Source organism: Pleurodeles waltl, chromosome 7 (genome assembly GCF_031143425.1).
Source record: "Pleurodeles waltl isolate 20211129_DDA chromosome 7, aPleWal1.hap1.20221129, whole genome shotgun sequence".
Taxonomy (NCBI): domain Eukaryota; kingdom Metazoa; phylum Chordata; class Amphibia; order Caudata; family Salamandridae; genus Pleurodeles; species Pleurodeles waltl.
The window spans coordinates 1,384,784,569-1,384,809,148 of NC_090446.1; the positions used below are offsets into that span (position 1 = coordinate 1,384,784,569).

General features: G+C 43.6%; 1 protein-coding gene across 1 annotated transcript in view; it reads right to left on the reverse strand.

The window, feature by feature from the left end:
- Window positions 1-15,136: 15,136 nt before the first annotated feature.
- The window catches only part of AKT1S1 (AKT1 substrate 1), a 58,960-nt gene continuing 49,516 nt past the window's right edge, over window positions 15,137-24,580 (reverse strand). Inside the window, exon 5 of the mRNA XM_069200944.1 lies at window positions 15,137-16,992. Within this exon, the coding sequence (XP_069057045.1) occupies window positions 16,795-16,992 (198 nt within the window). The 3' untranslated portion in view covers window positions 15,137-16,794. The remainder of the gene's footprint in view (window positions 16,993-24,580) is intronic.

Below are 24,580 nucleotides of genomic sequence, written 5' to 3' on the forward strand. Positions count from 1 at the left end.
CCAACTATTCTGTTATTGAAAGGGAGGCGTTAGCATGTTACTGGGCCATCAAACATTTTAAATTTTTCTTATGGGGCATTCAGTTTGACTTGAGAACTGATCACAAACCCTTGGTTTATGTTTTCTCATCCAAAGGATTTTCCAACAGCACACCTAGAATTGCTAGGTGGATTTTAGGTTTAGAAATTTTTTATTTCAAAATTGATTACCTTCCTGGCAACAAGAATACAGCTGCTGATTTCTTATCCAGAGTCCCATTAGATATTAAAGAGGATTTTGAAATTGACGAACACCCTATTATGTTGATCAACATTCCTTCAATCAGTAAGGAGGAGTGGATATCGGCTTCTGAACAAGACGAAGCATTATCCTTACTTAGGACCAAAGCAAAGGAGGGCTGGCCATCATCAAAGAAAGACATAGAAACTATCATCAGCAATTATTGGGAGGTGAGGTACGAAATCAATGAGAATAATAATCTTGTATTTAGAAATGACAAGATCATACCACCGCAAAGTCTGAGACACAAGATTATTACGTTATCCCATGAGGGTCACTTAGGTAGAAGTCTTACCAAAGCTAGGTTAAGAGAAAGGTTTTGGTTCCCCAATATGGATACTATGGTTGAGCAGGAAGTCAAAACTTGCTCGATATGTGCACTCAGTGACAAAAGTAAAATTATTCACAAAATCCCTTTATCTCCTGTTAAGATACCTGATAAACCTTGGGTAAAAGTAGCATTTGATATAATTGGCCCCATCAATCTTCCGGGTGTTACTAAAAGATTTGGATTAGTTCTGATTGATTATCAATCACATTGGATCTCTACTAAATTGGTCAATCAGATAACTACTGATGCAGTTATCAATTTTCTCAAGGATGCTTTTGCTGCGGAGGGTATTCCAGAAACTCTCATCACGGATAATGGAGTTCAATTGACCTCCTCGGTGATGAAGAACTTCCTTAACTCTGTAGGAGTGAAACACCTTACTACAGCTCTTTATTGTCCTAGAGCTAATGGATTAGCAGAGAGAACAAATCGTATGATTAAAGATTGTATTCAACTGGCCAGTGTAAATAAATTGAATGTGGAAAATGCAATCAGAGATATGTTATGGGCGTACCACACCACCCCAAATTCCATCACGAATGTATCCCCATTTATAGCATTGAGAGGCAGAAAACCGTGTACAAAACTCTTTCCTGTCTGGTTAGGAGGAGGGGATAAATGTGAATATTCCAACCATCTTAGTAATATAAGAATCTCTAAACATCAGGACAAGTATAAAAGTAGGTATGATACTACACAGGGTGTAAGAAAACAGGATTGGAATATCGGTGATCAAGTATATGTAAAGAAACCTAGGGGTGGAGTACAAGCAGGCATGAAGAACACCAAATTCATGGGTCCTTTACGTATTAACAAGGTAAAGAAAAATGTAATAATATTGGAAAATGGTCAATGTTGGAGCATGGACAGACTTGTTAAAATGTCAACAATCAATGGAAAAGGAAAGGAAAAACATAGAAGGATCCATTTCGGAAGGATTGGCAAGGGAGTCTCCTGGAAGCAAATTCCAAAGGGAGCTGAGTCATCGACAAGTCAACCCTCCAATATGGCACAAGGACTATGACATTACCACTTGATGATGACCTTATATACCAAAAGTGTATGCTTATTTATGAAATTTTGGGAATGGCTTACCTTCTATGGTATTGTGTATATTATAATATAAGTGGTAATGAAGCATAATCTTCATTTAGTTGTAAAAAGGGGAAGATGTGTTGTAATATAGTTAATTGGTATAATTTACTTATCTTATAGATTTTAACATAGAAACATTTTATTACAATTCTCATAAATTAAGTTATGTAATAAAGTCATAATAAGGTAAATATTTGTTATAATATACAATGTAATAGAAATGGTAGTTCCCGTTGTTTTCCCCCCCTTTTCTGGTCCAAGGTTAGGTGGTTCGGAATGTTAAGTGAGGAGAAGGAGAAGAGGAGGCTGTTGAGGTGGCTGGACGTGAACGGTGTGAAGGGAAGAGACAATTGAAGTATTGGAGATGGAAATAAAGTCTGACTTGTAAAAAAAAATCAACCCGCTTCCGACTTTATAACAGCATACTTAACCACTCCCCCTCCCAACACCTACACCTCATTTATCCAAAAGCGGCAGACGTGTCCTCGGCACCGGTTGGACATGTTCTGGTACTACAAGTATTCTGGGAGACATTGCTCTCAGATACCACACACACATCACAGATCGCACAGAGGTCTCCACAGCACAGCACTGCCTGGTGGACCTATTCCCCCGCTCCAAAAGTAAAAAGATGTATTAATCTTGCTTTGCTTCTGGCTAAACGGGCAGTTGTAATATAGCAGAAGTCACACGTGCCTCCCTTGATAGCACAGTGGATGACAGAAGTGATTGGGTAGGCACAGGTGGAAAATAAACCCTCGGGAGAGGGGCGTGGCCTAGAGAAACACTTTTTGGTGCTCTACTGAGATTTGATCCTCCATGACTTCACAGAACACGCAAAAGATGACCACCCGCCCAACTTATACACTTGGTGGCAGTTGCCCACCAGCTCATTGTGGGATCTGTGACCGATCATTGGCATCCTCCCTGATTCATCAGAAGTACGACCTATACTATCAGACCTCGCTAAGGCACCCAACACCCCATAAATAGAAATAACCATTTATCTTGTGATTCACTTGTTCAGCTCCTTTACTAACTGGCCCTATGATTGTGCATAAGGGTTAAGAGATTTGAGGGAAGCGAAGGGGTAGGGAGGTCTTTATTTATTTTTTGTTCAAATTTAGTTACACAAGAAATAATGAAACTAAAACATTTTCTGCTTTATCCATTTTTAAAATGGCAACTATGATGTACTTTAGCACTGTTAATTATACTGACAACAGGTACTGGTTAATACCAGGATCCTTTAGTAGGCAACTCGCCGCTCTGTTTAACTGAAGGCATAGTTCTGATATTCTGAATATCGCCTCTTTTGGTTTGAATCTACACTGATATCACTGTATTGATCATTTTTTTGATGTTGGAAAAAGCCAATAAATAAAAAAAAAAAAAAAAAAAATAATAATAAAAAATAATAATAATAAAAAATAATAATAATAAAAAATAATAATAATAAAAAATAAATAAAAAAAAAGAGGGGGCAGGGGGGCTGGGCCGGGCCAGGCTGCGCTCACTAATAAAAAGGAAATAAATTAAGTGACAACAAAGCACACCAATGGTAAGTAATGGCAGGTTGAAAGCCCATTTTTAGAGTTTTTTTTTCTGGAAAAAATAGACCATTTCAAGTGACAGCACATGCACGCTGGCTCAGTTGAGACCTAAAACAGCACACTTTCCGAGTAAAGGTCTCCTTTTCTGTCAAGTATTGTGTAATTCCATTCAGCCGTTTTTTTAGGTCGACCGCAAGCGCTTTGACTTGTAAGTATTGTGGGCTTCTAACCACACCCCCCTCACGCCCATCACTTTCACTCGTCCGTTGACTTGCCTTTCAAAAATCCTTTATTCATCATTGGTAAATGCTTTACGTTCGTCCCTCCTGGATGCGGTTTTGTTACCGCCTTGCAGACTGCCAGTGTTACATGGATAATTGCACAATTCCTGATACGTTTGACTGTGAGCAAACGTATTTCTTTTTTTGTGTCTCTTCTTTGCGCTCATGGCAGCCATGTCGCTTTGAATCAGCTCGCATATGTCAACTGATTTACGAACTCCACTCTTTTCTCTGCGTTTGTTTGACGGCTCACTCTGAAGCTTTCTAAGAAGGGGCCGAGGTGGGTGATTTTTTATTTTTTTGTAAAGTTTGTGAAAATTCAAACTGCACCAAAGATGTAGGGAAACAAAAAGACTCTTCCTGTGGAAACTCTGACCTAACTAACTACACAGTGGCGATCACTGTATAATATGTGTGTGCATACATGAAAATATATCAGGAGTTGTGAACAATATTTTGAGGTGCACTGGCACCCCCTGGGGCTTTGTTCAAGACAATGTAGAACTTAATAAATAAAAACATGACAGTGGTAGAAACTGCCGCATGTCTGGTGGTGGGGGAAGAACCGGAGACATGGGAAGGGCAGAGGGGCAGAGCTGTCAGTCGGCCTCAGCACACTGGCATAGCTGATTTTAATATTCTAGACCAGTGGTTCCCAACCTTGACTTCTATGGACCCCCCACTTTATCATTGCTGGAATCCGGGGACGCCCACTTAGTCATTACTGAAAGCCAGGGGACCCAATCTGTTAAACATTTTCAGTTTTCTAAGCAGTTGAGGGCCCCTGGGGAGGCTTCACGGACCCCAGGCTGGTAACCACTGTTCTAGGCCACGAGAGCAGCTACGTGTCAGGCCCGAGATTACTGACAGAGCTGCAAGTGGCCCAAGAGAGCTCTAGCAGAGGGAGCTGCAGGCCTGACTGGCAAAGGAGTGCGAGTGATGCAATACAGGTACATCAGAGGACACGGATGTGCTGCATTCCCCTTCCTACGCCTCTAAAAGAGGCTGCAACGTTTTCACAAAAAAGGAAAGCTGGCCTGTCTCTTACTACTTCCATTCATCTATGCTCATGTGGCGGAGTGTTAGACAAACCTGGCAGAGAACCTCTATCTGCACATGGAGCTGCTGTACACAGAACCATAGATATTTGTTGCAACAAATTAATATTTATTGTGCTATTCTCAAATATTGTGTGCAAGAATTGCCATACGTGTTAAAAACTCAGCCAAATATTAACAGTGTGGTCTACATTAAAAACACCATAATCTAATTTCATCACACAAGCCTAACCAATCGGTCTAATCCCTTATCTAGGCTGTAATACACTAATTTACAGCCTGGTTAGTTTGGAAGATCTATGCGGAGTCAGGTAAAGCCCCTGCATATCTTTATGCCATTAGGACTAAAGTCAAAGATCCATCTCTCAACATCCCCTAGCAACAGGTCGATCAGTCCTAGCCCGCTCCAATTACTGGACTGTTCTACCTTTTGCATACATTGTAGTCTATGGAGCACGAAGGGTCGGGCTTGTCCTTGACTCCTGTATTTGTGGCAGAGGACCGCAAACAATGTTTTCTTTCCAGATTTCAGGGAGCACTACTACCATTGCATCCCTTAAGTTCCTCTGATATGGAATCAAAACAGATTGTTTCACACATGAAGGGCAGATATCCAGCTACTGTGAAATGTAAATGTTATACAGTGGAAAAATAAATCTCTTCTATGGCTACAGAAGCAACTGAAAAATACACACCATATGCGCCACCTGAAGACATATCTCAAGTTTGTCTATAGCATGCATTAGTAATGACCAGGCTTAGGTTCTAGGCTCCAAACTACTACCAGGCACCTCATTGCACAAACATCAGCCATGCTAACCTACATCAAGTCATCTTCTGCCTGTAACATACAAATGGAGATCATTAATTGTTCTCAAACCACCCATCATTGAGGAGTTCCATTAAACGTTGGCTTTTCCATTAAATGGTGGTGGTAATAGGATAAAGAGAGCAAAACCGGGTCAGCATCAGGGGACCTTAGGGCAGAAGTCTTCAAACTGGGGGGCCTCAAGTGATCCCGGGGGGGGGGGGGGGGGGGGGGGGGCGCCAAACTCTGGCCAAAAGAAATATTATACAGATAACATGCCTTTGTTTAAAGCAGAAGCACGTTATTGTAGTTTTAAAAAGGTAACAGTACTTAACTGCAATGTTTAAATAGGTTTAGACCTATTTAAACATTGCCATCTTTCTAAAATAATTGTGAACAATTCTGGGGGGGGGGGGGGGGGGGGGGCAATGGTTTTTATTTTTCAACTGGGAGGGGGGGGCGCGGCATTAGAAAGTTTGAAGACCACTGCCCTAGGGCGACAGTGATCCAAAGGTTAAACTAAAAAGCCATGCCAAAAGACCAATCCGGAGGTGCACTGGCGGAACTTACATGTCTAGATAAGGGTGTCTGTTGCATGTCAGAATACTGATGCATTGGCAGAGCTCTGTAAGTCACCTAATACAGAAATAGCAAACAGCGCTACAGGTTATGACAGCGCTGTGGATGTCTCAGAATACAGATGCATCAGCGAGTGCTGCAGACCAGGCTTGAGGTGCACTGAAGAGCCGTTTCTGTCGCCCAGAACCAATGTAGTGGTGAATGCTGAAGGCTAAGCCGGAGGTGCTCTGCATGCTGTGTGAATCATTCAGCAGAGATACATCAGTAGCAGCAGACTAGAGCCATATTGGTGTCAGCCATCCAAATCAGGTATAGCAGGTAGTGCTGCAAGCCAAGCGTGCTGTATCCTGCAAAACCCAGTATTGCAAGGGTACCAAAGGGGCATGATTGAAATGTATTGGCAGAGCTATGTGTGTCAGTTTCAGTCTAGGGCTGCTGCCCTGCAGAATTGTGTTCATAAATCTATAACAAGTGTTCATCGTGGACACAAATTGTTCATTTCTACAAGACCAGTAGGGATGGCAGCTGTGGACTCCACAACTAGGCCCCCATCCATCAACCACACTTATTGGTCTGATCATTACGAGGCATCCAGTACGGAGGCTTGACCTTACCTTTTTAACATCTCATCCAAGATTTGGATGGTATGGCGATCTCACACACAGTCTATATAGGCTACAACCTCGGTCTGCACAATTGAAGGAACACTAGACTTTTGGAAGAATGCTGAAGGGCCCAGGTCTTTTGCAGGGAAGCAGCAGAGCACTGAACAACAAGAAAAAGCCCAAATGTACAATACATATGGATTGTAACAAAGCAGGTAAAGAAGGGGGGTGGGTGCGTGTGTGTTAATGCCATTGAAGAAGAGCTACAGAACTGCAGGAGGATCACAGTGGTATTCGCACTGAGGCAAACAAATGGTGTGTAGCTTAAATGTGATCTAAACAGGTAGATTATTTTGAAAAAAAATAATTCTGACTGCTGGAGATCAGAACCGGATCTCAGTTGTTAGCAACTGCTTTAGTTAGCTACAGTTGAAGGAAACGTCCAGCATCAATCTCTTAAAGCCCTTCGCGCTTCCCTAGTAGCCCACCTCCCACCTTGGACTAAGGACGATTTAGCAGAGCTTTCAGGTGAAGAAGATTGAACAGATCTCTGGGTCACTCAAATAGGGACAAAAGTCCCAAGAGGTTAAAGTTACCCTACTCATGAAGCAGTAAGATTACAACATTTTGCTAGATCACGGTCTCAGGGTATAGCACTGAGAGCATTCAGTGCATGACTGCTTATGCTAATTCACTTTTCAGAACATTCTATAAAGTTGTAAAGGAAGCAGTGTTTTATACAGGTTGTTGCAGGGGTGGCGCAATCTTTAGAGAACAGGTTTGTCCGCATCAACACATTTTCACTCAGAGCAAGACAGAGAAAAGAAACAAAGGAGGAAGAGAAAGAAAAAACAAAAAGAAAGCAAGGTTGGAAAACGTATGTGCGAGTGAGATAAGACAGGAAGAGTAGCGTGGTGGAGAAAGAAGTACAAGGTGGAATTAACGTATCACAGTCATCTAGAGAAGATTCGAACATTGCCGCCTTCGCTGTCTTTAGCGACACAAAAGGATGATGGACAGACTGCTGAACAATGCAAACACTCGCCCCCGGTCACAGATCTGGGTTTAATCCATCGTTCTTTTGCTCACCACGCCACCCCAGTTTGGACCCAGCCTTATGCAAATCAGTCTTGACCCTGTTCCTCATGGGAACAGTCCAGCCTGAACTGCCAAGCCAGGTAGTTCGGGCTGGACTGTTCCCATGGGGAACAGAGTCCAGACTGATTTGCATATGGCTGGGTCCAAACTTGAATGGCATGACAAGCAAAAAAAAAAAAACCCTGATGGATTAAACCCAGATCTGTGACTTGGGGGGGGGGGGGGGGGGGGGAATGTTTGATTTGCTCTGCATTCTGACCATCATTTTTTTTTTTTTGCCTTTGCTGTCTTAGCAGAGGTAGGAATATATTTTTTGTTTTATTATTCGTATTAACCAGTTAAACTAGCAGCTAAAACGCAACATCGGAATGCATGTTGCAAATGTTTACAACCTTTTACGTCAATTTCTGAAATAACACTACACACTGAAACATGCTATGATAATGATCACAGTGTAGTTTTACAACTGATATTACAGTTAATCATGAGTGATCCATCACATGACTGACAAACGAGGCGTTTTGTTTTGGAAAAAAGGTTTTATGCACGTTTTTGGCTTGTCTCAAACTGATATTTGTGGGTATTGATCATTGGGAGTCCTCTGATAAAAACAGCTCTTCTTTAAAACAGAATTAACAAATGAGAAAAGTAAATATATGGAGGTACTAAGATGTTTATTACATAATTGGAAAGCCACACAAAACACTTCGGAAATAACTCTTTAACCCTATTTTATATTTTACTGATAATACGCTACTGTATGCGCCCCCCCCATCCTCCCAGAAGCCGCTTGGATTACTGGAACAGATATTTCAGGCCTTGAAATAGCATACAAATGTTACTTATCTACTCGACCTAACTGTAATGTACTTGACCCGTAAACAGGTTTAAAATATTTTATTTTACAGTCGCTTTTTTCTTCATTCTCACATGAATGCACCTTCAAATATGCAAGTTTAGCATTTCTGCTGTACACAAAAAAACCTCTTACTTGATACAATGGATATTACTAGAGAAGGATGTGGTAGCTCACTGTCATTTACAGACAGTACGTTTCCAATATATGTCCAAAAACCTTCCAACTAACTTGCAGCTTTAGTGATTTAACTATATATTGTGTATTAACAATCTGCAAAATGGGTTTCAGAAAACATTGATCATTTACACATTACCAAGTTAAGTGTTGTGTGTGATGAAAAAACACATTAATAGAATGAAAAACAAATCAGAAGTACAAAAATGATCTTTCACAACTAATGAAATATATTTTGAAATGCTTACACAGTTGCCTTAGCTATTTAAATGTATTAGGAAAACCGGACACCCTACAACCTTTCATTTCACACTCTTTGTACCTTACAATATTCTGGAACTCTGCAGTCAGAATGAAAGGTAAATGTAGGATGACAAAACTGACAACCTCTGTCTCCAAACACAGAGCAAATGTGACAAGATAAGAAGGTTTAAAGGCACATTTATTGCTCCTTCACTTTCTGACTAAAAAGGTGTTCTGTTCAAACTCGGCAGAAAGGGTGAGTAGGTCCCAAAAATAGCTAGTGCTGATGAAATGACTCGTCATAGCGAGTGGGCAAGTAGATGTTTCAAGGCCTGAATATAACAGTCATGCCCCTTATTTCTAGGCTACAGATGCGTGTAATAGAGCGCATCATTACCGGTTTACAATTTCGACTATTACTCAACTGTTCCAGAGGCGGAGTAGACCCAGATACCATTTAGGGGCCTTGGTGATGCATGTTTTAACACCATATTGGGGGTGGGGGAAACAGTATCCCACACATTAGATGACTAGGTGGGACTCTTCCTCTAGATGCTTACTTGTAATATCCTGCGACATAGTCCTGCTCATTGAATTTAGGAGGTGAGCTATATGGGTGTAATGGTTCCCTTTGTGCCGCCACCGCCCCCCCCCCCTCAACCCAAACCTCCCCCAAAGGATGCAGCATACCAAAAGAAACCTCAATATATGGAAGAACAAGAATCCAGTTTCCTTTACTGTGTTTTTGTCTGGGACAGTAACCGAGGACGCTGCTTGATGGGGTCTGGTGGCTCCTACTTAGACTGAAAGTGATGCGGATATATTCAAAGAAAAGCAACCAAGTATTACTACATTTATTATTTTTTTGTAGTTAGAGTGACTACACATGATGTCCCCCTGCATAGTTACTGATGGTGCACAACCCAGACGATAACAGGATAAATCGTAAGACAAGAGTGTTGCATGTTCACATTAGGTTTGCACATATTGAATATTATATTATCTACTTAGAAGTAAACCACGCACGTTTTCCACTGTGTGTGTGTTTGGACACATTTACACTGCAAACACTGTTAACACTTCATTTTTTTCCCCCCCTTTATTCCATACACTGGTCATAGGATTATCATGTTTGTTGTTTTGTTTCCAAAGGTGCACTTGCAACATTTTGTTAATAGGTAACACTTACTCTTACCATTTTTGGGTTACTTAGGCGTGCTCTAAAGACAGTAAAGAGTTTTTTTTTTATTTTGCCCTGAGAAAGGCCCAGGACCCTTCACCTACAGCTTGATTTGCCTAGGTGGGTGTCCCCATGAATGGCCGAAACATGTTAGTGGATGTAAAGGTACAGTGAGTCTTTAATACTTCTAGACATCCTATCATGGTTGTCCCGGACAGTGGAACAATCATTTTAACCATACCCTGTGTGGCCTCATTAATAAAGGCATTACTCCCAGTACACAAAGAGGCAGTTTTATGGACTTAGTATATGGATCCCCATAATTACTAGCACATACTTTATTCTGAGCTCCCTTTTCCCAGAGAAGTTCTCAGGTCAAGGTTGAGTCTGCCAGGTTAGTATCATCTTACCCAGACGGTTCGGACTGGCCAAAGATGAAGCATGCCACAATAATGTGGGTGAGGCCTTTCTGTCCATAAGCAATAGGTGTCTTTGGAATGTAAGAAGAGATTAGGGTTAGTAAAGATTTGAAACTCCCCAATTAGGTGGTTTATCATAGTTTTGCCCTACTCTGGTGTGGTATTAAGTTCCTCGGTCAGTCACGTTGATTGGCAAGGCGAGTGCAGCAAATTGTCCCTGGTGCCCGAATATAGTCCCTGGGTACTGCTGCCTCAGCCACAAAAAGGATGAATGGTCCGTTGTGCCAGCAGTGGGATTTGGCGTAGGCATTATTGAAAACGTCTAGTATAGCTATGAAAGCAGCAAAACTGCTGAGGGCATTTCTTAGTAGATAGTCCCTGGAAACGAGCTGTGACACGACTCTCCTTCAAGTGCTCCAGGGAACAGGCTGCTTTAGCTCCAAAAAAAGTTTAGTTGGTCAGGAGTCGTCATAAGAAAGGTGTTCCGGTTGACTCTGCTGGTGAATGCCTGCACTACCAGGCTGTCAGGTACTGGGTGTTGGGTCAAAGAGTCAGGATCGCCCAGTGCCAGTCTGTGGTGATGAGCTACCTTTCTATTAACTGGACGTCCAAAACAAGGCTTGACCAAGTGCCTAAGAAGGTATCTGTTAAGGCTTTATTAAATTGTGGTAAAGGTTCAGTAGATGCCTGGCTAGGCAGAAAAGCATCAGTCAAGACATTAGTTTTGACCTCCATTGTAGGGAGCTGAAAGTCAAAGGCTCTGCAAGCTCGCCTCGTGAGTGTCGCAAAAGAGGCACTCTTCACTAGCAGGACCTTCGGGGAAGAGACAAACCCAGAGTCTGGGAGACGGGTCCAGACTACTGGCATATTGTAGCCAAGCATACCAATTGTCCCCATCACACTGAGGGGAGAATGTGTACCCTTCACAGTAAACATTGTCAGAGTTGAAGAGCTGATGTAACATATGATCTGTGCCATTTAGTAAAGGCACGGTATCAGAGTCTGAAGGACTGAGAATAAGCTGTGCCTCCATAGGATCGAAGTGTGACCTCTGTCGGATCGAAGCAGACTGAGCCCACCATAGGTATGGATCATCTTCTGGCAATGTCTCAGTTGATGGAAAAAGAACTGGCGCAGTAAGTGATGCTTGTACAAAGTTGCCATTAAAGCGAATGTGGAACAAAATGCAGGTCCAAAAGGCACAGATTAAGCCAATGGCCAACACACAGGTGGGATCCTGACTGAAGGTCTCTGCGGATCCTTGCCCCAAAGATGCATCAGCCAGAAGCATGCCAAATATGCACAGCATGGCCTCCCTAAAATATTGTATTTACAGACTTAGAAAGTCAGGTTGCATCAGGACCAAACTCTGAACCCGCTCCTCAGGAGTTTGGAAGAGAGACTGGGAGGCACACCGACAACCTTGTGCCCTCTCTGAAATTCAAGAATGGCAGCAAGGGGCAGATGCCCACTTTGATTTCTTGCGATTTTATTCTTTTTTTTTCCCACCTTTAACAAAGAATTAGACTGTGGTGAAGAAATGCTTCGGAACAGCTTCGGTAAAAGGATGTTCCTTTGGACTTCGACTGGTCACTGCATGAAGTCTTCTGAAGCTTGGCAAGGGAGAGCTTCTCCTCGCACCCTCTACGGACTTCAGGTTCATCCGGGCCCAGTTTCAGGCCCTGGAATCGTACTCAGACCCCCAGGTACTACAGACACACCCTGTGGGGGATCTGCCAGACATGTTTGCGACAGTCACTACAAGGTTAACCCCATCATTTTGAGAGGTGACATGGCCTATGGTACACTGGAAAAAGAACATAAAGGAGAAAAGTACTTGTCAGGTGAGAGTGGTATACTCTGATCACAGTATGAAGCCATGGAAAGAACTGATGTCCGCACGTGCGGGATGCACTTAAATGCAGCCCTGCTCATCACTTCCCCAGCAGAACAACATAGGTTCAAAGCTGCAAGACACCGACCACCTGCAGGTTGGAGGGCTGCTTTTGAGTTTCTGGAACCAATCTAATGCTGGGGGAATATTCACAAGGGGAGGAATCTGCGGTTTGAACCATCTATCAGAAGAATAGATTTGTACAAGGGGGTAGGGAGGACAGGACACCAGGAGGAACAGCCCGATTAGTGCGCTTGCTCTTCTGCCAACCAAATGAACTATTAATGCCAAAGTGACAGACGTATCATATGCATTAGAATAACTGCAGCACTAAGGGTAGGTATATTATCATGGAGTGAGCTGCTAATGATGGACTTCTAGTGTACTACAAAACGAGACAAATTCAAGACTTCAATGTCCTACAACACGGAACTCTGCATTTTCTAATAAGCAGGTCCTTCTAAAGAGTTGCATTATCGTCAAAGACTGAAGTCCAGTGAAGGTATGCTTTTTGAACATTCGATGTACCTTTAATTTGGGTATTGCCAGCTTCATGCACTTGGAATGGCAGCTGTTCGACAAAAATATTCAAGATGACTTATGGACTACTATTAGTACTTTGTGTGGTTCCAGCGACAAGTCAGTTAGAAGGGTTCCACAACACCGTACCGCGATACATTTTACCCAGATTACAGAGCAAACAGTTTAAGCTTGATTAGTGGCCCACGTGATTTGTTCTACATTTAGGACAGAATTTTTTTTTTTTATTCCGATTGCTCGGCGCTAAAGATTTGTAGGACCTCCTTGAGATTGAATTCTAAAACTTCCCGATTTATTCATAAAAATCAAAAGCATTCCTTGCAATGTCTGCGCTTTAAATTAGGAGTTAAACATCTAGTCTAACTGGCTGCAAACCATTTTTTTAGCCATGAGTTAATATAAAGCTCAAGGACAGCAAAGAGCGAACAATGGATTCCTGGGTGCCGTTTCTGCAAGAATCTGGTAGCTAGCCAACCAAACCATGACTTTCCAGTTATGATTGGGGAAGATAAGTACACCTGTATCTGTTGGACAAGAGTTTAATAGTCACAACAATTGAAAAGTACTTAAAATTATACCAGATAGGGTTATAAACCGTTACATATGATTACTGTACAATAAAACTATAACAGGTCTACAAAGTTCTCAGATTTGCATCAGGTTTAAGGCCGCACTTTCGGACTGCATGATTGAAAAGTAAGTTGGTTGTAGTTGTAATGTTCCAAACAGTAAGAATGGACGTAGGTGCAGAATAAACGCAGTAAGCTTAGCACCTTTACGCTTGTATGGATCATAAGAGTATAAACCAACACCGATGTGTTTCTGTGGGGCTTCAATTAATATACCAAATGGGTCAACTAGGTGTGAGAGAAGCCCAAAACCTAGGGATAGGAATAGGTATGCATAGAAAAGCTATATGGAGTCCATCAAGAAGGAGAATAGTTTATGGAATCCACTCAGGAGCAACAGATGTCTGGAGGATCTATGAATGAATTGGGAGCTTTGCATTCACTGTATAACGTTATACACAATTGTGTGCTACACTTAAGAGTGGGTTCTTTCTGCCTTCTGGCAGTACCCATTGCCTGTGATTGTGAAATCAAGAGAGATTTCAGGGGGTGCCCAGTTTTCACCTCGGAAGGAGAGGCAGCCATTTGACAACTGAAAACTGCAGAGAAAACTAAAGCCATCCTCTGACTGACCAACTGTTAACCAGAGAGGATTCCTCTAGGTCTCTGGAAGGGATCGGATGCGGAACAGGCCGAGTGGAAGTAAGCTAGTTCAAACTGTATATGGCTCAGGTGTACACTCTGGAAATAACATGCTACATCAGAGCATGCTATTTAGATTTCCGTAAAGTAATTTAGACAATCAGCAAAGTAATAAATACAAAGCAACTCAAGCCTCGTGCAGAAACTCATCAGAAACTGTAGACTGTGGAAAGAGATTTTTATAAAACAGATTTTCCTACAAGGTTAAAGGCCACTTCAGTTCTGATCAGGTACCATCCCTGACGAGCTGTGCCTCTGATTTTGAAGAGGTCCGACCAATGCTCAGATGCTGCGGTACAGTCCATGGAACAGCAAGATGGAAGTCCCACTACTCCGGAAGTAACAACGGTTTGGGCTTTCAGCAATCTGAACAAACTCCCACGAGGAGTCAGCAGATTCACTCTTGCAGACAGTGCTGACGATCTTTCTGAGAAGGATTGCCTGTTTGACGTGCAAACTTTCCATCAAGAAAATAACGAATAGATAAGCATGTTTACAAGAACACGTCAACACCTTCTAAAGGCAGAGTGGGGTGTGCGTTTGGGGAAGGGTCAGACTTGGTAGGGCAGAGTTCCAAAAATATTCCTAAGTAAATATGCACTGTATGTAGTTCTTGTACGGTCCCCAGCTCCAACACCTAGTAACTCACCTGCGTCCAGCTTTCCGACTGCATCAGACACGAAATAATTGTCATTTTAGTACTTGTCGAACACTTATCAAAAATCACACTGAAATGTCAGACAAAGCAAGTCTGCTCTGAATGAAGCTCATTTCAGAGCATCGAAAATAGTTCACGACTTCTGCAATTTCTAATAAATCACACATTCAGCTTCATCCTCACGCACCACTCCAAAGAAAGCAAAAACGCGTTTGTTATGAACACATCTTTATTAATATTCCACAGGCGCTTGACAAGGTTTGCATCAAATATGTCGCTCAAGGTTGGGATTGGGTATTGTTCATGTCTTAAAGACTCCTGAAGAGAGAATTGAAGGTGTGAGATGGGTGCTACCTACAACAGTGGTGGGGCAGGGGTGGAGGTGAGGACTGAAGGGAGTGGGCCAGGACCGAGGGGCAGCCTTGATATCGGATCGCAAAATAAACTGATGGGCTAAACACTAGACCCCAAAGCACACTCCGGTACGTGACAGAGGAGAAACAACCACTGCACCAGTGGCAGCAGGGTACAACGTTATGTGAGGAAGGGAGTGCTGGGCGTGGTGGGGTCAAGCTACCAAGTGGGTTCTCAATCTAAAGAACCAGAATTAAAAGCTGACGAACCGGGCGCAATAAAATGGGCCCAAATGAGTTGGTACTGTAAAAGCCTTCGTCCAGACATAAAACAGATTGTACTAGTGGGAGTGCACTTTCTAGGAAAAGGCTGGGGATTGACACAGATGTCAAAGTCAGTAATAGCCACTGTTGGAGAACTAGGTTTATGGAATTCAGAACAAATAAACTCTGGGCAATAGCTAAGCCTTAATTTCCCCTGCAGACATCAACCAGCAGGCAAGACCTAGAAGACACTGGTTGGGAAAGATAACTAGTCCTTTTCCAAAAGTACTGCTTATATTGCAGTATGCTGGTGCTTTGAGTTCACCGAGTCCAACTCTGAACTAGGAATGGATCACACATTTTTTCCAAAAGCAAAGTACAGTTTTTCATACAGTCATAAAAACAGTTATTAAAGGGGATAACCCAGTCAAGCCCTGATTGTTTGACAGACTAAGACAGTGAATTCTGACTTAGCATGAACTTAGCAGTACAACGTTCCCAGTTCTAAGAACTTACTACATATTTAGTTTTGCTCTCTCCAACCCCTTAAAAGCCACAGGTGGCTGAAGGAAGCAACCACCATCCAGTCATAAAAAATTAGAGGCACTCAAATGTGGCAGAGTCCAGCCCGGGTGGGTAGGAGGGGACCGCAGCCGTTTTCTCAGCCTCCGAGTACAGGCGCTACACAACATGGGGTCTAAATAAAGTCAGGGTCTATGGAGGCACAGGACAATCTTTGGGAGAGCAGCTTATCAGGTGGCCAACAAATCAGGCCACCAGGAGTGCAGTGTGGAGTACTGAACTGACCAGGTGCCACAGTGCAAAGCAGCATTCAAAGGATGGGACCATCACAGTGAAATAACTGACAAACTACATTCCTTACCTCTTTTTATTGAGGGATAGCGATTAAAGAAAAGTCATACTAATTTCTCAAACTCAATAGGGGCTTCTAACCACACGAAGAAGTGTGTTAACACTGGTTTCGGAATAGAATTTAAAAAGGGGGCTGAAGTGAGAATAGGGGGGGGGGGGGGGGGGGGGGGGGGGGGGGGGGAAACACAAAAAAAGTTGTAACAACTAACAAATTTAAAAAAGCAAACAAAGACAGGGTTCCCGACCCTTTAACAGCAAGCCTAGCCAGACACTGAGCTTCATCTGCTGAGAATCTTTCAGGGTACATTTGGGAGAGTAAGGACTGGAGGGAAGAGGCAAAGGTTAAAGGACTGTAGTGTACTGGAGAGTCATGGAGTTCTTAAATCTTCCAATAGGCTTTCTTCTGGAAGTCACCAGTGTTCACACGAGGTCGTGGGCGGTCAGCAGTACTCAGCCGAGGTCGTGCGAGGTCACCAGTGTTAAGCCGAGGTCGTGGGAGGTCACCAAACAGCTGAGTATTGTCAACAGCCAGGGCACGCATGCTGGCAGCAATCCGTTCCAAGTCTGGGGATGGAACCTAGAAGACAGGAGTTGTGCTCTGGTCACTACACATACAGCTTGAACTACAGAAAGTTCTAACAGTTTTTGCTCCAAGGACAAGTCAGTCGGGGTGACTTCTAGCTTTCGAAGTGACTGCTATTCACCCACAGCTGAAGCTGCTACCTAGAAATAGACTAAACATTTAGGGTGCCAATGCTGCCCATGTAAGAGAAGCCATGAAAACCTGTGGTGTAACTGAAGTCTTGCACATGAAAATCTCTAACACGCACTCCACGACAACTCAAGCATTTACAGCGTTCCAAACATGAATTTGTATTGCAACGATCTAGTGTGACAGGCCAGCTTTGTGGCTGTCTGCAGGAAGGATCAGACTACACTTGGACAATGAACAAACTCAGTCTAAAAGTGCATCAACAGGATTCACACTTCCAGCCAGTGTTAAGCAGGGCCCATAAACGGTGCACAGAACACTGACCATAACCAAGCACAATCTTCAACCAAGACTACTAAACATCGACAGGTGGGGCCGACATGACCACCAGGTGGGGCTGACATGCCACGTTTGTGGACAGGACCCATCTTGGTGTCCTCTGTTGACCCCATTCCTTACATTCATTATATCAGTGTCACTGTTGGCCACGAAGCTCTAAATCTACTGTGCAGATATGGGGACACTGATGGCTGTAATTTTCACAGACAAAACAAAAACAAGTAGGATGGTCCTGCCTCACCTTCTTCAGAATTGGTCAATAGGATTCTGGCCATAAGAAAACACTGAGGCAGTTACACTCAACCCCAAGCACACTGATTTGAGCAGCAACAGCAAGTCTAGGGAGCACTACTCCAAATACTGATACTGGGCAACTGCAGGAAAACACTGAGGGATGCATGGATCTAAGGAAGCTGCAGAGGAGCCTGTGTGCAATGGAGCGGGGGAGCAGCATGGGAAAAGTGCCGGAAGCCTCGGGAGCAGTATGAGTTACAACATTATTTGTACTTTTGATTGTCAAACTCTGCAGTCAGCATGCGATGGACAACCAACTCCCCACCCCTCCAACCACCCAAAATATTTAAAGAAAGGAGAACTCACCAAATGAGCCACAAAGGATAATTTTGACACACTGCACTGGGGTTCCTCAGAAATGTCAAACTAGTTCGAATGTCGAGTTGTGGATAGATATCTTAATACACGAAAGCAATCTGATATAATAGACCTCTCAAAAGGTGGGTTTTTTGGCATTGTGCACATATGCAAAGCAGTCTTTAAAGCGGTCAAACAGTATGCGAAGACTATCGCTGTACCTACTACCCTACCATCAGTCTACAGATGCAAACCTCTTCTTCAGAGAGAGTAATCAGCTGAATCAGATGCATCACCGCCAGTTCCTCAGTCACCCGTACCATAGTCTAAAACCAGCCAGCAAGCCACTAACTAGTCACACTATATCCCACACAGACCTCTCAAACAGTCTGAAAGTATTTAAAGCCACATCGTACAAAGAAGACCAGCTTCCCTACTTCATCACAAAGTCTCTGCAAACAGAAGTCCTCACACCCCTTCTCCACATTGTCACCACCCCAATCCATGGCACCTTCCAGGACAGCCTCAAGAATGCACAGATCCTCCCCCTGCTGAAAAAACAACAACACTAAAACCATCAAAATTCCCTTTAAAAAAAAAAAAAAAAAAAAAAAAAAAAAAGCTACAGGGACCTTCTAGTTTGGTTCTGAATTTACTCGCACAAAACCACAGAAATTCAGTAGTTACGGTTATCTCAAGTAACTAACTCATGCCCTAAAGTAACTATTACTCGCACCCCCACCATGCACAACTTTATCAATGAGACTGCTAACGTTAAACTGATAAATGTAATGATATTATAAAAGATTTCACGAACACTGATATCTGAAGTTATTAGCAGTACATGGCGGGGGTATGAGATCGTTACCTTAGGACACCTCCCAAAGCCCCCACACCCCATGCAAGGACAATCTGGACGGACTGCCACCCCACCTGCCTGCCAATGGTTATGCAATTTTTTAAATATTCTTTTTAATGAACTTCCCCCACTTTGCCAGACATAATAGTAGTGCAGGTTTACGTAGCTGGTGTGCCCGGCCCGTGCGACTATCTCGGCATGTTCCATCTCCATTGTACAGTCAGAGACCATCCCTCACGTGATTCCGTATCTACCAGACACACCTTATGTGGGGCACCCTCTACTAAGGTAAATATGTGTTTCTCCATCAGTGAACACCAGTCCAGAGGGTGCAGTGAGTCCTACTCAAACATTTTCTCTCCTGGCAACCGTGAAACTCACCCTGTAAAATATCTTTGCAACGTCACTTCACCCCAAATAAAGAGCTTCCAGTTTTTCTACGAGAGGGTCCTGTAAGACTGCTATGTCTGTATAGCACGTTTACCACCAGCCAAAAGGGCCAAGTCCCTGGCAGGCCCAGAGTGTGTTCAAGAAGGTACCCTTTAGGCCACAACTGAGCAAGCATCGATCGGTCTCTGCGCAGCCAGTCCTTGCCAGCAGCACCCTCGTGAATCCTGCATGGATTGCTACCTCTCTAGATGCAGCCAGCACCTCTCTCTCCCCCCCCCAAAAACAGAAAAAGGAGAGATTGAGGATTTATGGCCAGTGTATCCAGAATAGCATATTTCAAATCTATCAGACTCCACTATCTTCACTAAACATATTTAGCCACTTTTGACACCTGTGAAAACTTTACATAGACCTGCCACGTACATGCCCAAGGGGATAAGCAGCGTAGGCCGGTTCCATACTTCTAGCAGTAGAGTGCTCAGATGTGAAATATTACTGAAGCTCAGAAACAGAGACTAAAGTAAAGGATAGGGTGAATCTGGATGATCTGGTAAGATCACTACATTGTGATATCACTGTGCAGTTTCCTTCCACCGTGAATATCCACTATAGATCCGCATGTTTTCAGCAAGTGATTGAATTAATAATGATGCAAGGAATCTGCTTACGTAATTAATAACACAGAAAAGATTAAAATAGAAATGCATATACGCATTTTAATCTTCTCAAATGTTATAGTAGTTCTTGCATAGACTGTCAGAAACAGATCTCTTTATACTGTGATTAGGATCTGGTAATGGTGATTCAGGTTTGTTAAGAATAAAATGAAATTGCAACGGATCCTCGGAGCACCGCAACAGGAATAAAGAGCCGTTATCGGAAGTACACCTTACACAGATTTACTTCGCTCAAACAGGGGTAGCAACTGTCTCACATCGCGTTCGAGACGGTTAGTACAGTGCCCGGTGATCATCTGAAATCACTGGAGACGTTAAGGGGCTTTAGAGTAGCGCTCTGTAAGTACTGGATTTTTGAGAGGTTGCCTGGGAGTGATGCGATCATACACTGTGTTAATATGGGCAGATTCCTTCGACCCCTAACCGCCCCTCTCCGCCCCCCCCCCCCCCCCCGTGCCAGGACCAGAGGCAGTGATTTATGCTCTTTCTCAAATCTACTTTTCTTTAACATAAGAGAAACCTACCTTTCCCATGAACCACCAGGAAAGGAACAAGAAAAAAAACAACAAAAAAAAACCTTCAGCCAATCAGAGCCCACTGTGTATTCTATAGACTGTCTTTCACCTCTACGCCCTAACCCCTAACCCCCCCCCCCCCCCCGGTGCTCCAGCAGCCCTAAGACGAGTATTGGAGCGCTGTTACTTGACGGTAATTGCTGTAGAATAAATGTTTATTTCAGTTTGCGCCAAACAGAGGTTTTTTTTCCTACACAGCCAGGGCACATAGGAGGGCACTCAGTGCTCCAAACGCATTGCTGGAAACTCCGGGTTCAGCGGGGCCGAGGACTGCAGTCGGGCCCGCGCCTCCCGTAGATGGAGTCTCTATGCTCCGTAGCCAGAGCGCCGGATTTTCAAGAGAACGCAGCATCCGCCATGGAGCCCTGGACCTCTCCACGCAGCCTGGAGGCCAAACGCCCCCAGGGGTCCGTCCTCGCGTGACTTTGGGGTGTCGAGGCTCGAAGAGCTTAGGTCAATTTCTAGCCCCCCCCCCCCCCACGTAGCACAGCACTGCTGGGACGAAACCCAGGCCTGCCCAAAGTAATCCAAAATGTGAATACTCCGAGGGCTAGAACCTCAAGTGTCCTGCGGACTAACTACATTAGCCGGCTCGCTCCAGCACCTCATACTTGTAAGCGTATGAGACCCTGCAGGTCCTGAAACATAAGTGCTGTAAGGCAATCGTGCTGCAAGAAGCAGAGGACGCCCACAAAGAGGAGGAATCCGTTTCCATCCTCCCTTTTAATGAGGAGTTCTGCGAGGTGGGCGACACCCCTTTTCACCAAGCAGTAGTATCCACCATTGAGCTCCTTGAGAGGAAGCTCATGCAGCTAGCCTAGATTTTCCCAGAACCCCTGTACTTAAACCTTGGGCATTCCCTTACACCCCCCCCCCGGCTCCCCACTGCTTATGTGGCAGCATGCTAAACTGCCAATGTAAAGCAAAGAAGAAAAGTGAGCAAGGGATTGACCTGGGGACCTTCGAAAGACTACATTTCTTATCACACTATTGCCCAACTCTGGGCACAGACGAGGACAGTGCCCAAACTCTGTAGGTTCCAGGAATAACTGTGCAAAACAGGCTCTACGAGGTACACCTCTTCGATCTTGATAATGACAACTCCCAAGGGGATTCAGAGGGAGAGGTCTCAAGGCGCACACAACCCGAGGCGCCACAGTCTAACCCTTAGAGACCTAGTACCTCCAACTCAGACATGTTAGACTTGGAGGACCTACTAAACCCAAGCTCCTCCGAACAGTTGCCGACAGACAAGGTGGCCACCTGAGTGGCTAACCATCTCCGTAAAGCCTTAGAGAAGGCGGCAAGAGCAAGCCTCAGAGCACAATGTCTGCACTCTTCCTTGACAGGCAAGGTCGTCATGACCCCAGAAATCTTTGCTAGTACGGCTGCTTACTTGGGGGAAGTAAATACAGGTTCCCAAAAAACAAAAGTATCAATCACTCTTGGCGGTTGTGTCAGGATAAAAATTGTTATATGTCATAGGCCCCTATTATAAGTATTTAAATAAAATATAAAAATAAATACAATTCCGATTTCTGCAATTCCTTTGCATAGGTTAAGTGTTCAAATTCATGACAGTATCACTCGGCCTGTCTTCAGTGCTGTATTTTTTATGAAACTACTGAAAACAGTAGTAGTACATTTGAAATACCAGGGAATCTGCCTAATAGTCTACCTAAACGACATCTTATGGACCCGTAACCCTGAGAGAATTTCAGAACACCTTCAGATGACGGTAAAGTTGCTGGAAGACCTAGAATTTGCCATCAACAAGAAGTGGCTTCCCATGCCAACTCAGCAAATTATATTTATAGTTTGTCATCGACCCAAAGAAAAGATGTTGAGCTTATCCTCCAGGAAGATTAGACAGGCGCTACGCAAAACACTCTCAAAGCACTCTACAGAATTGAGACCGATCTCCTGCCTGGTAAGGTCTGCTGTTGTTCGATACAAGCAATATTTCTGTACATGCTCCATTACAGGGCTCTGCAATGACTCCAGGCCCATCACCACACCACAGCAAAGGATTAACATACTCTGAGATGGTTCCTCTGACTGAGGAAGTCAAGGAGAAAATGAGATGATGGCAGACTCATATTAAGGCGTAAAACAGAAAAGCAACCTCCGGTTCAGACTCCGGCATTGTGATCGAGTCAAATGCCAGTGAAATAGGTTGGGGTGCAGGATAGAGAGTCCTACAAAGGAGAAATGTGGTCAGCCAAAGAGCACCAGTTACATATAAACTGTTTGGAACTCATGGTTGGTTCTTTCGCCATACATGCTGGACCAGACAGAAGGTGCAATGCTGCACCCTGCTGAAGATGGACAACATCTTGGTAGTGCGGTTTATCTAAGGCTCCCAGTTTTCATTTTTTACAACGAAATACAGGCCAAAAAAAAAAAAAAAAGCGTTTCCTGTCTATTTCAAAAGCAGAAAAATACTTAACATTGTGCTTCTTTTGAGAGAAAAACAGGATGAGATTGCCTTAAATACAGGCATATGTCAACACATATTTGTAGGATACCACTAATATGTACCGGTGGGTGTAGGGTTTTGTTATATATTTGCGGCTTAATTTACTAAAACGCGACAGGCATCCACAAGTGCATGTCTAAGAGTTAAATAAATGTGGAAATATATCATATTATGACTATTTATTCTCAAAACAGTTATGTATAAATACCAATAAGAAGGCCATCTGTTTACAGCAAATACAAAATATATATATTTTTTTGACATCATAAAACCAGGAGTCCTTGTTATATCAACCATCTCGATCAGCAGCGGAGAGGTTTTGGCCGGGTGGGGAGTTGGGTGGTTGTTGACGGGGGAACGCTAAATCGAAGATCCTAGCACACCTAGCCAGAGACATTTGTATCTTCTGCCTGGACTACAATGTGGCAGCCAATGCAGAATATCTCCCCAGTCAAAGCCAGCAAATTGATAGGCTGTTCCAGAAATTAGCACAACATGAGCCTACGGAAACTGGATCCAGTTGTCTTTTCAGTGATAGCTCACACATGGGGGCCCTCATGGTGGACCTCTGTGTCGAGACTGGATCATCAGATACACAGGTATCTCAATTGGAGACTGGATCCGCACGCTGCAGCAACGGATGCCTTCCTACAAGGAAGAGCTCAGAAAAGGTATTATACTTTCCTCTTTTGCAATGATTATGCAACTATCGACATAAGTGCAGAGACAAGGGGCCGTCCTAGTGCCAGTCATGCAGATATGGAGATGGCAAGTTTGGTTCCCAGTTCTGATGGAACTTTCCTGGGTTTCTCTAGTTTGTCTACCCTAGTCTCAGAGAGCCTCTTGGGAGCCATCACCATTTGGTGTTGCAGGGACAATTACAGCTCATGGCATGGAGGACTGCTGGGAAAGAGAATCCCACAACTTTCTCAAAAGGCTAAGCGATTACCGACTAAAGCATATGCAGACAGCACAGTCAAATGCTACAGATCAGCCTGGATGTGATGGGTAAGTTCGTAACTGCAAAAGTGTAAGGATCCCTTGGGGGTCCCGACATTGTCCAAGTTCTAACCTTATCTTTGGTCACACATGGCATGGCCTATAGGGCCATTAATAACTTCAGGTCAGCTATTTCTGCAGGCCACCTTACAAAGGACAGTTCTCTGGAGGGGGGTGGGGGGGGGAAGGCTAAACAACAACTATTTGTTAAGTAAATTGATGAGGGGCATTAAATTGTCCAAGTCTCCTGTGAGTTGTCAACACAGTACTCAATCTCTTTCTGTCACTGCAAAATTACTAGTATGCCTCCAGAAAGGAATTATCTGGAAAGATTTGCATGTTATTATGTTGGTGTCATACCAGAAGGTATCCGATGTTTGAGATCTAGACAGGTCAGGTAGAGTTTTTACCCCCGAAGGGGTAACCTTTCATATCTCCAGGAGGACGAAGTGACACTCCAGAACAATTTCATATTCACCTTTTGGAGGAAACGCCCAAATGGTGGGGCAAGATGCCTTTAAGGCTTATCAGAACATATTAGAGT